This window comes from Convolutriloba macropyga, chromosome 10 (assembly GCF_964194025.1).
Source record: "Convolutriloba macropyga chromosome 10, txConMacr16.3, whole genome shotgun sequence".
Taxonomy (NCBI): domain Eukaryota; kingdom Metazoa; phylum Xenacoelomorpha; order Acoela; family Convolutidae; genus Convolutriloba; species Convolutriloba macropyga.
The window spans coordinates 6,167,539-6,186,261 of record NC_134477.1 but is presented as its reverse complement, the minus strand read 5'-3'; the positions used below and the strand labels follow the sequence as shown (position 1 = coordinate 6,186,261).

The 18,723-nt window shown below is 35.6% G+C and overlaps 1 protein-coding gene across 2 annotated transcripts in view; it reads right to left on the bottom strand.

Moving 5' to 3' along the window:
- Window positions 1-18,514, bottom strand: part of LOC142348429 (uncharacterized) — a 43,142-nt gene extending 24,628 nt beyond the window's left edge. For both annotated transcript variants that reach the window (XM_075399788.1, XM_075399787.1), the window contains exons 1-7: window positions 18,282-18,514; window positions 14,814-14,969; window positions 14,059-14,223; window positions 6,204-6,304; window positions 5,908-5,953; window positions 5,598-5,698; window positions 5,062-5,181 (exon numbers count right to left, since the gene is read on the bottom strand). In XM_075399788.1, the coding sequence (XP_075255903.1) occupies window positions 5,062-5,181; window positions 5,598-5,698; window positions 5,908-5,953; window positions 6,204-6,304; window positions 14,059-14,223; window positions 14,814-14,969; window positions 18,282-18,498 (906 nt within the window). In that variant the 5' untranslated portion in view covers window positions 18,499-18,514. The remainder of the gene's footprint in view (window positions 1-5,061; window positions 5,182-5,597; window positions 5,699-5,907; window positions 5,954-6,203; window positions 6,305-14,058; window positions 14,224-14,813; window positions 14,970-18,281) is intronic.
- Window positions 18,515-18,723: the final 209 nt, after the last annotated feature.

Sequence of the window (18,723 nt, the reverse complement as noted above, 5' to 3'; positions counted from 1 at the left end):
CGGATTCGACTCATCAACTTCTACTTTTCTAGGCTTATTAATTAAATTATATAGAAAAACCAAAGTCCAAAAATCGAAGGAGAAATTTCCACATTTCGCAGTGAAGAAAATGTTCCAAACCATTTTTTGTCTCCGGATTTCTGTCATGTAACGCATCTGCAAGAATTAAAAAGCTTCGTTGGCCAGTAGTGATCGTTAAACTCAGAAAACGACAACAATAACCACAAATTTCGATTTCAAGTTAATTGAAAACTTGAAAACTTGAAAAAACTGAAATCTTGCTTAAGTTCGTGATATTAATATCTTCAGAACCATTTCATTGTCTCCAGAGACTATCCAACGTTCATATTTCAAGCCTTAAACACTTTCACTGGCTCATAATGATCCACAAACTTGGAAAATAAAAATTTTTCGGAAAACTTTAAAACTAAATTTTATAAAAAGAATTGCCAAAACTCGAGCCATTTAAATAATGATAACCATTCTATTAACTCTAGAAACTATGCCGCACCTTACTTTCAAACCTAGGAGGAAGTGCCTGGGCCCCTGGTGCAGAAAAAATCAAAAATATCGAAAAACTTGAAATAACTGCAATTTTTTTAAATTGCTTGAATTCGTTTTTATTAAAATCTCGAAAAAATTCCATTACATCTAGAAGTTACGCAGTAACCTATTATCAAACCCAACAGGAGGTTTCTCTGCTCTTGAGGCCAGATAAACCTAAAAAAATGACCGAAAAAAAATTTTCAAAAAATTGCAAGTGTTGAAAAATTGATAAAATTTGTGTTATTAAAAATTTGAAAACTATTCAATGGCCAATAAAAATTCTCCTGGCCCCTGAGGCTGAAGAACCCTGCATAATAACAATAAACCTCAAATAAAATTTAAAAAGTTGCAAATTTTGTCAAAAAACTCAAATTTGTAAAATCTTGAAAAACGTTCCATTACATCTAGAAACTATGCAGTAGCCTATTATCAAACCCTAGAGAAAGTTTTTTGGCTCTTGAGTCCGTAGAGACCTAAAAAAGACAAAAAACTTCAAAAATCCTGAAATTACGATAACCTTTTTCCAAAAATACTAAAATTGGTGATGTTAAACTGTTGAAACCATTATATTACCACTAGAAACCATGCAGTAATCTATTAACAAACCCTAGAGTAGGTTTCTCGACACCTATGGGTAAAAAAACGACAAATAATTTTAAAAAGCTTGAGAAAGATTGTGAAAATTATGATAAATTTGCATGTTATTAGCGAGCGGTTGTTCATCAGTAGCTGGCCACGGGGGATGGCGGCGTGGGGTCCACCGCGGGCTGCGGCAACAGTGGGGTGGAGGGGGCAACAGCGCGGTGTGTGCGGGGGTCTTCATCCTTTAAGAACCGCTCTTCCCACCATAAGTAACATACCCGGCACATTGCGTAACATAACGTACTTCTGTTTCTTAGAGAGAGGCTACAGGGGCTACTATCAATACCAATAAGGATTAGAGATGGCAACTAGACTTATAGGAACGACGTTCAAATAGCAGGCATCTAAAATTGGGCTATATGGGTTTATCCCGTTTCTACTTCTGACTTCAATTTTTTATACTGACTCTCTTCATTCTGAATTGATTTGCTGAGCAGCTGCTGTTTAAAAGGACTTTGAGCAGAATGACAGAAGAGTGAAACTAGCCTAGAGAAGTCAAAAACATTTCACGCAAAATGTTGAAAAAGCGGCAAAATGAGGTAAAGCGAAATATTTTTTTTATTCGACGAAGTAAAAAAATAGGAGCGCTATAATAGCCGGCTGAGAAGATGAGGGCGGCTATTAATAAGTCTCCCAAAAACAGTTTGAGCTGAAACAGAGCACTTAATGCCGGCCGAGCGCTACTTTTTTATCCCGTTTTTGAGAACGAAAAGTCAAATGGGTAAGACCAAAAATCGGTCAAGCGAAAAATCGCATAAAAAAGACCGACAGGACTAATATAATTGCTACAAACTCGTTTGAGAGCAATTAAGCAGAAACCGACTAATGTCGGAAGAATTGCTCTCGAACGACAGGCGGGTGGAAAACCATTTGACCCTAACCGGGATTCGAGCCATTGGCCTCCCGATCCCTATCTAGAATCACTGGCCACTTGGCTATCCGGCCCTTTTTTCCTATGCTGCAACCAGCTTTACTTTGACGTGAGAGCAATAGAGATCAATCAAAAATAAAGAACGAAAGCGTGAAAATGTCACTTGAGAAGTCAAAGAATGTTCTAGAAAAAAAGCGCAAAATGACCAAGCAAAAAATTTGCACAAAAAAGACCAACACGTTTACAATAATTGCTATGAACTTCGTTCGAGAGCAAGTAAAAAACTAGTGAGGTAATTGAGGCGAAATCCGTATAAGATGTCTAAGGAGTAGTTAGAGAACTAATTTTGCTCGTAAAAATTAATCAGTGTACTGGGCAGAGTCTCAGGCGAAACCGAGTTGAAACAAAGTCCGCCATCAATCAATGAGGCATCAAAAATTGTTAAGACCACCTATCCAAATAAGCCAAGCGGGGTGACTTCTCAAAGAACCATTTTCGGTACCTTCTGAGTAAAGCTAAGTTGAAGAATTCTAATCTGATGAATGAAGAACCTTCAACCCAAAAAGTTCAACACAGCACTCAATCAAAGAGGTGACTTCAAAATCTCTACTTTCATTAAAGAAGAGTCAATGAGTGATCAACTTGCAATCAATTAAAAAGACAATGAGGTGACGAATGTAATCGGATAAACAATAATTTTTTAATTTTGTTGCTTACAATGTCCCAGGAATCTCATCACTGTCCCGAAAAGTTTTATCTCCTAAAAAATTGAAGTTGGATGTTTGACTTGAGGAACATCAGGTCTAAAATAACTGCTACACTCGCAGCCATTTAAGACTGAAAAATACAATTGGTGCGATGAATGTTCTTTGGCACTGTACTGCGTAAAATACTACACGGAATGAAAAGTATCTGGATGTTTAAACGGCTTCGATCATAAAAAAACAAATTTAAATGGGCTCTTCAAATTAGAATATTCTATCATTTAAAATACAAAACATAGCCGGCAGATTGTCCGAAAATAGCCGTCGTTGACGCGCTAGACGCACATCGGGATTGAAGCAGAAAAAGAAAGAAGAGATCGAAATTGACAAAAAATTTTTCCTTAGTTTCAAAAATTGTTCTAATTCAGTGTGTAGTTTCAGTTAGATTATAAACCTATACTTACTTCAGCTTCTAGACTGAAGGATGTTAAGTTTAATACTAATATCAGCTAGCAATCGCTCTAATGATATTTGATAATCTAATGCACTATGACTTAATGACCGGGCTTTATCGGTTTATCCCGTTTCTTTTGATTTTACTCTTTCGACCTTGACCGTATTCACTACATTGCCTGATTCAATGAGTGAAAGAAATTAAAACCCATTCAGTTGAAACAGTGCGTGAGGTAAGTCAGAAGTCAAACGTGAAAGTCGTGACTTATGTAAAACGGAAAATGTGATGAAAAGGTAAAGCGAATATAAAAAAAAACAGGACAAGTCCTGAAGTACAATTTCAACAATTTCCATTGGCTAAACAAAAAAACAAGACCTAGAATGGACTGTGAGTGATTCGAGAAAACTATTTGGGAAAATTCAGATAAAAAAACAGAAAACATAGCTGGCAGATTGCCAGAAAATAGCCGCAATAGATTTGTAGATCGGCAGTCTAAAAAAAAACAGTAAAAAAGACAGACCAAAAAAATTCGTCTTTTCATTGAAGGCTGATCTGTTATATTTTGATTAAAAATCTGTATAAGTTATTGCTGCCTCTATTAGCTGATCTCAAATAACCTTCATTTAGAGTGATACACACCCATTTGACCTTATCTCTTTGAATTAAAGTAAATAAAAGTCAATTTCAAAGTGAGGAAGTCATTTTTGAGAGTGAGGTAAGTCAAGTGTGACCAAAAATTTATTCACGCGCATGAACAAAAAAACTCGCTCCACTAAGAGCGAAAAATGACGTCACACATGCAATTCAGTTGAGATTGCATGAACGAATGAACAAAAAATGGCTGTGACGACATATGGTCGTAACAAAAATCATGACGACGAAATAAAAAAAAACCAAGAGAAGGCCAATAATAGCCTCAGCTATCGCTGTGCGGCTATTAACAAGGTAAAAAAAACCGCATGTGAACAAAAAATCACTAACGAGAAAGCGAACTTTTGTTCAGAAACCGTTTTCTCACTCTACTTTAAAATAAGAGCGAAAAAATTTCACGCCGCAAAACACTCGCTTTTTGGCTCCACTTCCTGTTTCGGCGTGACCAAAATCACAACTCCAATTTGACTTCAAAAATCATGAAAATGTGTGAACAGATCTTGAAAAAAGAAAAAACAGATCAAGAAAAAAAGACAGCACCCCAATACAATTCAAATTCTTTGAATAGCAAAAAAAAGGAGAACGCCTAGATAATAGCCGTTTGAGAGGCTGACGGCGGCTATTGAATATTATGTTTGTAAATTAACGAAAATATTCAGTAGTCAGAAATTATAAAGATCTAATCCCCTAGTGGTTTTCTCGGAAGAAGAATTGGGAGGCAAGCCCCCACGAAAAGCCCAATTAAACAGCGCAAGTCAACGATATCACTACACAAAAGGTCATATTCACAGTGAACATAGTCAGAAAATATACTCTTAACAAAAGTATCAAGTTTTCGATGTAAAGATATTTCTATCTTTGTTGTATTGTTGAGAGTACTCGTCTTAGAGTACGGCAAAACCATTAGAGTTCGATTAGCGCTATGTACTTTTTTATTACTGATAGTACTGATAAAACTTGTATATAGGTGTCCTAATACTTATCAAACATGTATAGTGGGTTTTTGCACACAGACACACATTGAGTGTGTGTGTTGAACGCGTGCGATACAAACTCACTTCAGTGCTTAATTTGTTTCAAAGTTTTGAGTCTCGGACACCCCTTTTTCGGAACTGACTGGGTTGGAACAATTGCTGTGTCCTTCGCACAGCAAACAAAGATCGATTTGGCTTTTTAGTCTAAAACTACCTTACCTTTTTAATCAGTTGACATAAGTGCATCCAGGCGAACTGTGATAGTTTGTTGTTAGCACCCAGTTTCAATTTGGTCGCCACTTCATAATAGTCTATCATTTCGAAGAGAGGAATCGCCACCTAAAAACACACTTAGACACATACTGAGTCAGAGGAGGGACGTACATTCCCCCAAATATAGCTGAGTTGAATTGTGCTGTTTGCAATCTCTGGGCAGACCTGCTATTTTAACACACACTGTAACCCTTTTTTTAGTGAACGAAAACTTAATTAATGGAGACAATAATTGCAAATAACTAAAATTTCATTTGTTTCTCGGTTGCAAAACGATGAGCGTCAAAATCTGATGCTGAAAATCAATTCCAATTAACAATTTTCAATTTAAATTGTTAAGTATTGCATCTCAACCAATACGAGCACATCAGAATAAGTTAAAATTCCCCGACAAGGGAAAATCCAGGATTAGATATCTAGTGAGTTTGCTTTGTATGTTATGGTGAGTTAGTTAGTATATGTGTTGTGTAGTGTTGTGTTACCGTGTCTTCTAAGTAGCAATTTTCCAGATCGAGTAGTACAAACTGTGCATGTTGGAATAACACCTCCAAAGACTCAGCACACTTCATGTCCACTCTCTCACCTGTAAAACACAAGTCAGCCAATCAATTGAGACGATTCCATTAACCAAATCAGAACCGCCCTCACTTTTCCACCGGTAGAATAAGGACATCTCAACTGACTATTTTAATTTTGCCTACACAGCAATACTAGAAGCACTCGAGATATAAACTATTTGTTTTTCATTTCTCAACATTTCGGGATATTTCAAATCGAAGTGTGTTTTCTTACCTTTGAGGCTGAGCTCTTTGTATCGCCCATCTGCGTTTTTAGCTTTCTAAACACAACATAAGATACTCCGTAAGTTACTCTCCAAATTTATTTTTGAAAACCTAGTTGATCAACCATCAGCAATCCATAGCAAGTGATAAAATGGATATTGACCGTTTACCTGGAAAGAATGGTGACTCAAATCGTAAGAAAAAAATTAACAACCAGTTTGATATAAATCCAGTTTAACCACAAAATCAGCAATTGACCTATAGAAAAGTGAATATTTCGTTGCTAATTGTGGGGATGATATGTACCTCCAAGCATGATATGACTGAGTTGAGGGGTTTGGTCCTGTTCAGTTCACAGCTGCCCCTATACAGGCTGATCATCTCCTCTCTACTAGGAGTCTCTTCACCTAAATATAAAAACCATCACTATTGATTGCTAGGTTAAGATCTCATTCCTGGTCTAAACAGCACAGGCAGAAGAGAAAATTCGAAAGTAAAATTTTTAACGAATAAATGAAATTAAAATCCTTCGTTCATGAATCTCAGTTCATAGCAAAATTCTCATCAGTTCAAATAATGAACAAATCAAATTGTCATTTGGGAACCAAATGGACAAATAATGCTTGAAACAATAATGGAAAATTAAAAATGTAGCCGGCATATTATCGGATTAAAGCCGCGATAACGACAATTAATAGAGCAAATGGAAATATTGAAGCCAAAAAGATAAGCGATAATGGACCTTTCACTATTAGTTGAAACTTATCGAACAAAATCTTCACATACGCGAGCCCAACTAAACGTTATGATTACATAATATACGTACACTCTAATGACAGAATTGAACACAGATACCCTTAAGAAAACATTTCACGAGATATACTTTTAATAATCTCTTTGAATTTTCACAATTTGGATTGCGCGATAACGACTTACTATTATTACCCATCCCACACTCCAAAACAAAATTCCTCTTCCGACCTAGTAATGGTTCCGAGTTACATAAGTCAAAGTAATCACAAAAGCTTTGATTGTTATTAGTGAAGAAATTGAAACACAAAAAGAAAGAATAAGAGACAAATAGACCAAGTTTTTCTGTTTCTATGTGTCAAAAATTGTTCTAATTTGGCAAGCAGTTTCAGTTAGATTCTAAAACTATGCTTAATTCAGCTTCTAAACTGAAAGCTAATAAGCTTAACACCAATGTCAGCTAGCAAACACTCTAAAGAACATTGATAACCTAATCATGACTTAATGAGCGGGCTTCATCGGTTTATCCCATCTCTTTCGGTTTAGATCTTTTGACTTCGACAGTAGTCACCACATTGCGTAATTGAATGCGTAAAAAATAAAATCCATTCAGTTAAAACAGTGAGTGAGAAGTAAGCCACAAGTCAAACGTGAAAATCGTGACTTATATAAAACGAAAAACATGACCAGAATGTAGAGCAAAATAAAAAACATAGCAGGAGAACTCCTGACGTACAATTCAAATAAATTTCATTGACTAAACAAAAAACTAGACCTAGAACAGACTATGTTTGAATTGGGGAAAACCATTTAAAAAAATCAGATCAAAAACCATTAAAAAACAGAAAATCAATGTCAAAATGCCGCATGCGAACAAAAAACCACCAGCGAGAAACGGAAATTTGGTTCAAACAAAAAACTAGGAATAGAATGAACTATTATTGGATTGGGAAAACCATTTAGAAATACATTCGATCCAAAAAATCGAAAAACAGCAAAAATCAAAGTAAAATTGCTCCACTTCCTGTTTCGGCGTGACCAAAATCACTGCTCCAATTTGACTTCAACAATCATGAAAATATGTGAATGGATCTTAAAAAAACATAGCAGGACAAGTTCTGAAATGCAATTTCCTTTAAAGCCTTAAAAAATTCATTGGCTCAAAGATCGATAGGCAATAAATATAAGCAAAAACTTCAAAACTAATTTTGAAAACTACAAATTTCAAAAAAAAAGAATTTCGTTGTATTAAAATGTTGAAAACCATTCAATTGCGCCCCTAGCAAATTAACATACTATCAAACCCTGGATGCGATTACCTGGCTACTGAGGCAAGAAAAACTGAATAAAAAATTGCAAATTTTATCCAAAAACTTCTAAAATTCGAAAGGTTAAACTGTTGAAAACAAATCCATTCAAACCAACAACCATGCAGTAACTTTTTATCGGACCGTGGAATAGGTTTTCTGGCACTTGCGAATGGACAAATATCAAAAAAGTGATCAACTTTAGGAAACCTTAAAACAACTACAGACTTTAGCGAAAAATGCCAAAATTCCAAACATTAAAATGTTGAAAACCAATCCATTGTTAATCGAAACTATGCAGTGCTCTATTAACAAACCCTACAGGAGATTGCCTGGCCCCTGAAACTGGAAAACTCAAAATTGAAAAAAAAAATCAAAAAACTTGAAAATTGTAAAAATTAGCATCATTTTGCGTGTTTGTGTTTGTAGTACCAAAACATATAGCTCATAAAAAGGTCTTAACAAGTAATTTTGTCTCGCAAAAGGCCTTCATCAACTTTAGAAACCTTCAACCTAAGACTAATCAAACAAAAAACTTAAAAATTGCAACATTTTGAGCCCAAAAACTCCTAAAAATGACCTTTTTACCTAAAATTAAGGCTATCCCAACAGCTGCACCACTCTAAGAACTTGAAGTACTACAAAAGCCAACTTTGGGCCTCTAATGAAACTTAATGCCCGCTGGGCTTTACCTGTTTATCCCATTTTGAAAGATCAAAGTCATTGAAAACTGTGTCAACACATCTTAAAAAAACAGTGCCCCAATACAATTCAAATTCTTTGAATTGTAAAAAGGATAGCACCTAAATAATAGACGTTGAGAGGCAGACGGCGGCTATTAAAAAGCTAACATTCGACTAATTGCTCAAAAACGACTGGCTTTAGGTCTTCCTTAAAAAGTCTCAGCGGAAATGCGTACAAAAAACCACAACGAGACCCTATACAACTCAACTGCTTTCCAGTTACCAACCTAGCCAATTTTTTTGTATCAAATTTTCTGAATCAAGCAATTTTTAAATAGAAATCGGGATCTATTCTGCCCCCACCCCAGTTAAAAATTATATGTTGTTTTACGCCCCCAGTTACAAATTATATGTTGCTACATAGCACGTTACTATGTAAGAAAATAGCAAGTGCGCCTGGGGGCGTAAAAAATATAAGCCAACTAAGCTGGGTGGGGGGGGGGGGGGGCAGAATAGATCCAGCAATCGGAATTCTCCAGCTTTTTACAAAGAAAAATCATAAAAAATAAAATAAAAAGATTACTCTGAATCTGAATTGATCGAGAAAATCTGAGTTGAGAAATTCGAAAAATATTCTCCCACTGATGAGTGAGCATATCTTAGCCTGTCTCAAGAGAAGGCCTCTCAATTTGAAATATAGTCCAGAAAAAAATAGCTAGGAAGCTGAGATGGTCAACAACAAAACCGGATTCAGGCTGTATCAAACTGAAGTCACTTAGACACAACCAACCAGCTTGAAAAATCTCAACGAGTGGGCAAACATTAAGCTGCTTACCAGAACATCAAGAAAACTGAAATAACCTGTTATTTATTTAATTGGAACAAACCTTATCTAAACATAGCTGGCAGGTTGCCAGAAAATAGCCGCAATAGCTTCGTATATCTGCAGTCTCAAAATGATAGTAAAAAAAAACAGACCAAAAAACTTAATCAAATGCTGAGATGTTAGATTTTGATAAAGAACTTGTTTAATTTATTGCTGCTTCTATTAGCGGCCCTCAAATACTCAACTAGGGTGACAAAAACACACGACCTTATCTCTTTGAATTAGATCAGAAACGGTCGGAGAGGCTGCACGGGACTCTTAAGGCCTGAACTATGTGCAGGGGTGGGGATTGAGGGGAGAGGGATGATGTGGGGGTGGGGTGGGGTAGGGGGATCATCTTTTCTCAGTACCGACTTTCACACCATAAGTATAAGTCTCCAATTGACCAACAGGATTAATATAGTTGGTACAAACTTCGTTTGAGAGCAATTAACAATGATTTGCTTAGAAGTGCTATGTAAGTCATTTTTGATAAAACGTTTCATCTATAATAGAGAGTTAATGAGGGTAATAGATGATGACATCACGCCATATAACAGCAGCTGACGTGCGGCGTCAACAGAGTAAAATAAAGATAGAGAGACAGAGATAAAGTGTGAGAGAGATAAAACGTGAACGATAAAAGAAAAGAAACTCCAGCCCACAGAGAGAGAGAGCTAGGAAAATATTCTTACCCGATGAGATTCGACTCGGCAACTTCTAGTTTTCTAGCCTTGTTAGTAACTAAATCATATAGAAAAAACTAAAAAAAATACAGATTTTGCAGTGAAAATAATTTCAAAGCCAATTTTTGTCTCTGGAGTTCTGCCATGTAAACTATCTGCAAGAGTTAAAACGTTTCGTTGGACAGCGATGATCGTTAATCTCAGAAAAGGTCAAAAATATTCAAAAATATTCAAAAACAATTGAAAATTTTAACATCTCGTTAAAGTTCGTGATATTATTATCTTCAGAACCATTTCATTGTCTCAGGAGGCTATCAAGTATACCAACTTCAAGCAATAGTGTCACTGACTCATAAAGCACCATAAGCTTGGAACGAGATAATTTTCCAAAAACTAAAAAAACATTCCATTTTATCAAAAAATTGCTAAAACTCGAGTCAAAAAAATATCCATAACCATTCAATTAACTCTAGAAACTATGCAGCAGCTTATTATCAAACCTTGAAGCAGGTCCCTGGGCCCCTGGTGCAGGAAAAATTTTCGGAAAATATTCAAAAGACTTGAAAAAAATGCAAATATATTTTTCTAAAAATTGCTTAAATTCGAAATAATAAAATCTTTGAAAAACATTCCATTACATCTAGAAACTAAACAGTAAGCTATTATCGAATCCTAGAGGAGGTTACTTGGCACTTGAGGCGGGAGAAACCTTAAAACAGACAAAAAAATTCAAAAAACTCGACAAAAATTGCAACTTTCATCATAAATTGCTAAATTTTTGATATTAAAAAGTTGAAAACCATTCCATGGTCAAAGAAAAATTTCCAGTAAACTATTAGTCTCAAAAAACCTGAATAATAACAAAAAATTCCAAAAAAAAAATAAAAAATTGCAAGTTTTTTTTTAAAAAAATAGTAAAAATCGTGCTGTTAAGATCTTAAAAAACATTCAATTACATCTAAAAACTATGCATTAACCTACAATCAAACCGTAGAGGAGGTTCCTTAGCGCTTCAGGCTGGAGAAACCAAAAAAATGACAAACATTTTCAAAAAACTTGAAAAAATTGCGAGTTATATCAAAAAATGCTAAAAATTGTGATATTAAAAAGTTGAAAACTGTTCCATGGCCAAAAAAAATTTTCACTAACTTATTCTCAAACCCTTAAGGAGGTTTTCTGGCACCTGGGACTCGAAAAACGAGGATAATGACAATAAATGTCAAAAAATTTTTTAAAAAATGCAAGTTTTTGTTGAAAAAAATGGTAAAATTCGTAATGTTAAAATGTCGAAAACCATTCTATTACAGAAACCATGCAGTAATCCTGGAGGAGGTTCCCTGACACCTAGGGCTGAAATACCTTAAACAATGACAAAAATTTCAAAAAACTTGAAAAAGTGAAAATTAGTTAAAATTGCGTGCCTTTGTTTGGAGTACCAAAACATAGCTCTTAAAACGGTCATAAACGGTCATTCGTCTTGCAAAAGACGTTTATCAACATTAACCAGTCAACATTAAACTGGTCCGACAAAAAATCGAAAAATGACGAAAAAACCGCCATCTTTTTGGCTCAAAAACTCCTAACATAGCCGGCAGATAGAAACAGAAAAAAAAATCGACGCCGCTCAAAAAACTAGGTAAAAAAACATTCAGCAATAAATTAATAAAGCTTGTTAAAATTCATTCCGCAGAAGCCTCCTAATAGGGACCTTTACTGCACAAATGAGTTAAACAATTGACCTTAAACAAATTCAAATTAAACTTAAGTTTTAAAGTGCGAAAGTCATTTTATTGAGTGAGGTAAGTCACGTATGATCAAAATCTAATCACGCAAATAACCTTAAAACTTTTGCTAAAGCGAGTGAGAAATGACTTCACGCGCGCAAATGCCGTTAGTGAGAGGAAGAAGTCATTCAGAAAATTTGACTTTTTCAGCTTTGCTGTGTGAACAAATGTAAAACGAAAAAAGAGCGTCAGACGACGAAACAAAAAAACCAAGAGCACCGCAATATAGCTACGCTCAGCTTACAGCTTCGCAGCTATAAAAAATGATAAAACTTTTAACCTGAAACCAAGTGGGTCAGACGGAAAATCGGTCAAGTGAAAAATCGGATACAAATACCAACAGGACTATAATCGTTTAAATTCGTTTGAGAGCAATTAATTAGTTTTCCGTAAGAAGCTCGTTGATTTCTTTTCGACTTCTGTTCAGTATCATCATGCCTCATCTTTTTAGCAACTACTCGCATAGTATAGTGACTTCTTCACATCATGATAAAGAAAGATATATGTTTCACGTATGCCTCTGAACTTTTCTCCGGAGTAAGCTAGCCAACTCCTTTGAATCTGGACGTACTTTTGATGATTAAGCCTCGATAAAAAAGAAAAAATTAGCCGGCAGATTAACGGAAAATAGCCACATATTGGGACGCATATTGGGATTGAAACAGAAAAAATGAACAGATTGAAAATGATAAAACACCATTTTCTTGATGTACTTCAAAATTGGAGTGAAAAAACTCACAACGCAAAAACCACTCGCTTTTTCGCTCCACTTCCTATTCCGGTGTGACGAAATCACTTCTCCAAATTGACTTCAGAGATCATGAAAATGTGTGAACAGATCTTAAAAAGACAGCACCAAGACAACTAAAAATCTTTGAAATGTAAAAACATCCGAAAATTTTAATGAAAACCTTGAAACTAATGTACATGACCAGCAAAGAAATCCAACAATGCCAACTAAACCGACACGCAAGTCTCCACAAGTAGAGAAAACAAAAGGATCAGCATGCTGAATACACCGGTCTTTACTGAAAAATGTTAACATAGCCAACGTTGACGCGCTAGACGAACATCGGGATTGAAAGAAAGAAATCGAGATTGAAATTGACAAAATTTCTTCCTAAGTTTTAAAAAAATGTTCTAATTCAGCGTTAATTCAATTTCAGTTAGATTCTAAACCTATACTTACTTCAGCTTCTAAACTAAAGGGTATTAAGCTTAACTCTAATATCAGCTAGCAATCGCTCTAATGAACTTTGATAACCTAATGCACTTTGAATGAATTACCGGGCTTTATCGGTTTATCCCGTTTCTTTTGATTTTGCTCGTTGACATTGACTGTATTCACTATCTTGTGTAATTCATTGAGTGAAAAAATTTAAAATCTATTCAGTTGAAACAGTGAGTGAGGTGAGTCAGAAGTCAAACGGTCAAAATCGTGACGATGAGAAACAAAAAACGTTATCAAAAAGTAAAGCGATTTAAAAAAGGAGCCCGCCTAAATAATAGCCGTTTGAGAGATTGACGGCGGCTATTAATGAAAAAAACACAATTGTGACGTTTACTTATGTTAGCAAGTGCAACGGAGTACAAAATCATTTTTTGAAAGAGGCAACTTATCACACCATCCATCTAAGACGCATGCCACAGAGTAGCGAATGACGTCACAGCAGAGCTAAAAGTCACTGAACAGTCGCTCATTGACTTGCTTAAATGCGATCAAATGGCAATAATAAAAATTGATGCAGACCACGATTTAAACAAAAAATTACAATGAGATTAACCATAGTCTTAGCTATCATTTCGCGGCGATTAAACAGCTCAAATGATTTATGAGAGCTTCTAATTCAATTTTTTGAAGTACTTCAGCTTGTACTTAAGTTCAGGAGCTTAAAACTCTTAATAAAGCAATTTACATCGCGCACGATTCAAGTAGACAATCGAAATTGTCACTCGAAAATATACAAGATTAAGCACAAACAAGCAAAAAGAACACCAAAAATTTTATAAAAGCTAGCATTCTTTAATTATCCCTCTGGAACTCATTTAGAAGTTACGTTTAAAAATTCCACAATAGCAAACTAACTTCTTTGGTAATACTTGGCAGGCATGTAGCCAGACACGATTGGCTCCTGAAATTTGATCTTGGTGGCTCTGCCTCCACTCCATTCCTTGTCCGTCTCCCCACTTCCAGCATCCACATTTTCCATAGGGTCATCTGGATTGTACACTGTCTTCGTGCGCTCGCGACCTGAAAAAAATATCTATTTGTAGCATAGTGGAAAAATGGCCAGATCGCTCAAAAGTGGACTTATTCTGCACGAAATTGCAACGATTAAATTACACACAAACATCAAAATAATCCAAATGCCAAAAATAGTCAAGCAAAAGTAAATCTATAAAGATTACAATTACAGTTCAAGACATTGGTACTGCCAAATGCAAGTTCTATACAAGGTTTATGGTTGATCAATTTTATGGGGGGGGGGCACATTTACGAGGAATTTTATTTCTTAATTGATTGGATTAATGTTTTGATTCTATATTTCATGTTTAAATTCCGTTGGTCAAATAGCGTCTTAATGTTTTTTTCCGCAACAGAAAGTTACTGGATTGATTGAAATATTTGAAAAAAAAATTGGCCAATAAAGGTCCTCGAAGATACTAGGTTCAACTAAAAATAACAAAAACTACCACCGTCAGAAATTCATAAAAGCTAACATCTATGATCTTAATAAAAAAGCCCTATGATTGCTGTTTACTTCTGGATCACAATTTCACAATTTTAGTGAATGCTCACGGGTTCGTAGGAGTACGGGGCAGCATACGAATAATTATAACCTGGTGGGTCGATGTTCATACTGCTCTCCAATTGGCTGAAAGCAGAACAGTCTGCGGAGGTACCAGAGATATCACCCGACTCACTCGCACTGAAACTGCCCTCTTGTTCCTGCCGTGAACCATCATCTGAGTTGGCGTTCACAATAGTGTCATTGTCTAAAAAACAACTTATCAATTTTGAATAGTCTCCAGGGTTAAATTGCCAATGACACAAAATAAACTTTAAACTTGATCTTCTCACATACGCATACGAATAGAAGTTTAAACGAATCAGTCAAAAAGAGGCGACATCAGAAAGCGCCGAAACGTGACTCTATCCAAAACAGCAATTAGTTGCCCTAAATTGTCAGTTACTTAATGAGAAGAGTATTTGCTTGGGTTAATTGATCCTATGTTTGATTGTGATAGCTTTATATCAAGTCTCATGAGCCAATGGGGTATGGCCGTGGCCCACGATAATTACAGTATAAGAGTATATTACAGTATTGAAGTTTAAATTTATAAACCGATTGTAAGGTCAATTTCAAAAAGAGCCGAATATTTAAAAATAATGAAAACAAATGATTAATTTGCTAGGCCAATTAAATTTAGTTCGCGAAATGAGAGCACAAAGTTTTCAACCAAACGCAACCTATTATCTAAGAATCGAAGTTTTTTATTGACAGCTAATATAACGCTGAAGCCAAAAAAAATTAATTATATTGTAATTCTTCTACGTAAGCAATTATTCTACGTATTAATTGATTACTGTTAGCCGACGTTATTATAAGCCAATAATGTCAAAACTAGGCGCATTAGAATTAATTGTTGACAGAGAGAGAAAACAAAACTAGGACGCGCAATTATCTTACAAGAACGCCATTTTCTCACTCAAATATTGCGTTTTCTAGCTCAGGTTAAACCGCAAAATCTGACAAAATTTAATTGCAGTTGCGGACATTTAATTGTTGATAACATTTTCAAGAAAATCAAAACTGCCCCCAATTCTGTCTACTTTAAATGCGAAGTTACCACATGCTCAATTAAATTTTCTATGAATGGGAACTTACCTGCAGTACGGCTAACCCCACAATTATTATTCCCAAAAAGACAAAATTGAAGAGAAACTTTGACGGACACCACTTTGCCAATCTTAGAAAAATTTGCAGTAAACGGATCAAAATTTTTCACAACTTCAGTCAGACAAGATTCGACATGGATTGACCTGGACTTACAAATGATCCGAATGCAAGCTCCACAGCCAAAAATAGCAAGATATTTTGATACCGAAAGTTGGAGATCAACAAAAAACCAATCAAAATTTATCACTTCATCAAAAAGAAGGAATTTTCATTTTGCAACAAAAAGGATTGGAATTTTTGGTCAGATCGAAAAAACGTTTGTTCGGATGGAACATTCAAAACCACTCCAACACCATTTTCTCTAAATAGATACTTCTGGAAAACTGGGTGCAACGATGACTTAGAAAAATAGTAGGTACGCTTTAGGGTTCAAAGTTACAAGAAACTTATAAAAACTTTGGACCAACCACGTTTGGAAAAACGTTCGGTAAAAAACTTTGTTTGGGAGACATTGCTGCCTGTCTGCGTATCTGGAATTATTAGTGCCTTAAAATCGACAATACGGTTTTCAATTCATTATGGATTCTGATTCCACTTTACACAGTGCGTTTTTCTACAAATGCAAGAGCTCAGTTTTTCACAGGCCCACGCAAAAGCAAAAATTCTTCAAGGATTGAAAAAAATATTTTTCATTGCCAATCTTTACACCAACAAGAGATGCTTGCCGCCATTCAATTCTACAAAACAACAATTGTGGACATTTTTATTGTGGACAAAATATCCGCAGCTCTTATCTTTTTTGATTGTACAATTTTTGGCTGAACGGAGACATTTGAAGAGAAATGTTTTGTGTTTTTGATCGGCCACCAAATCTCAAGAGCGCAAACTATTTCGAAGGTTGCTCACAGTGGAAGGTAGAATTTCAGCACAAAACCCAAGTTTTCGGGTGCTTTTGTCAAAACTTGCCGATCAAGCGTGCAAATCTCGGCTCAATCTCCGTCAGTTATCTCGTGGTCAAAAACAAGTGAACAAAAATGGCAAATTTGAAGAAAAAAAACAACATAGCTGGCAGATTGCCAGAAAATAGCCGCAATAGCTTCGTAGATCTGCAGTCTCAAAAAAACAGTAACAAAGAGACAAAAAAATCGTCTTTTCATTAAAGGCTGATTGATATGTTATATTTTGATTAAAAATCTGCATAAGTTTTTACTGCCTCTATTAGCTGCTCTCAAATAACCTTCATTTAGAGTGACGCACACCCATTTGACCTTATATCTTTGAATTAACGTAAATAAAAGTCAATTTCAAAGTGAGGAAGTCATTTCTGTGAGTGAGGTAAGTCAAATGTGACCAAAAATTTAACCACGCAAATGAACAAAAAAAAAACTCGCTCCACTAAGAGCGAAAAATGACGTTACGCACGCACTTCAGTTGAAATTGCATGAACGAATGAACAAACAGCATATCTGAAGTGGTTGTGACGTCATATGGCCGTAACAAAAATCGCGACGACGAAATGAAAAAAAAAACCAAGAGTAGACCAATAATAGCCCCAGCTATCGCTGTGCGGCTATTAAAAATAGCATTTGTATCCGGGTGGTAATTTGTCTGTTCAGGAATATTATTTCTGATACTTTTCGAAAACTGCAATGTTATTCTAGTGAATATTTTGATGCTCTATGAAATTCACAATTTTCATTCGGCTAATTTTCTTTTCGGCTTATATTCACGGCACCTAAATAAATAACAATTTAGGGTAATTAAATACTTGACTGTTTTTGGCTCTTTTTGGATAAGGGAAGTTTCCGGCGCTTTTTAACCTCGTCGCTTTTTAACTGCACCGTATAAAAGCCTCAAATATTGAAAGCAAAAATATTTGGTTATAAACACGATTTTCGTATACAACAGCAATTGCAAACTTAAATTAATTGCGAACCTCAATTTAATATTATCCTATCATCTCAATTAACTTTGGAAATTAGTTTGGAAGCTCTCACAACATCCAGCAGAAAACAGGAACCTGACACGATGAGCATGGATGCGTAGTCACAAAACTTGAGATGCCAAAAAGCCATTCAGGCTTCCTCCCCAACAAACAGAACATTGAACAAGGAACCAGTTGACATTTGAAGGGAAACAATAGCCGCGTTTAAATTGCCCACTTTTGTGGCAGAAACTTTTACGTGTGAGATAACAATATGATATAAAAACTTAAGACCGGAACAGACGGCGGTAGATAAAACAAATTTTGGGTCTTTCCCATTAGAGCCCCCCACCTTAGTGGTCAGATAACCTATTGCCACCCAATCATGGTAAACATACCACAATGGGGGTCTCAAAGCGTCTAAAAGAACTATAATTTCGTGGGATGGGGGCTATATGGGAAATACCCAAAATCTCAACTAACGAAGGATGGTTTCGACAGGCGCTTCAAGTAGGGACTCAATCGATTCCTCTATAGCTTCAACGGTTGATTCATTTGGTTCTGCTGCACACTCTGCATTATCTGTCCCTATTTCGTTACCAATTGATTCCACTCGTTTCTCGCCAAAACCGTTAACTTCGGGAAACGATGTCGGCGAAAGAGAATCTCCGAGAGCATTATCAATGCTCATTACTTTCATCTCAACATTCCACCATTAATCTGAAGAAAATTAATCACATTTCATCAACTGTTGTAGGAAATTAAAGATTTCTTGCAACGATGAAAAGTTAAGTAATGGTAATAGTGCAGATCTGTAAAAGCTTCATTTTATTTAACTCAAATTTCATTCAAACGTTGTAACTGTAACTAGCAGCATCAAGATTGGAACGGCTTTTCAAATTAGTTTAACGAAAACAAAAACTTC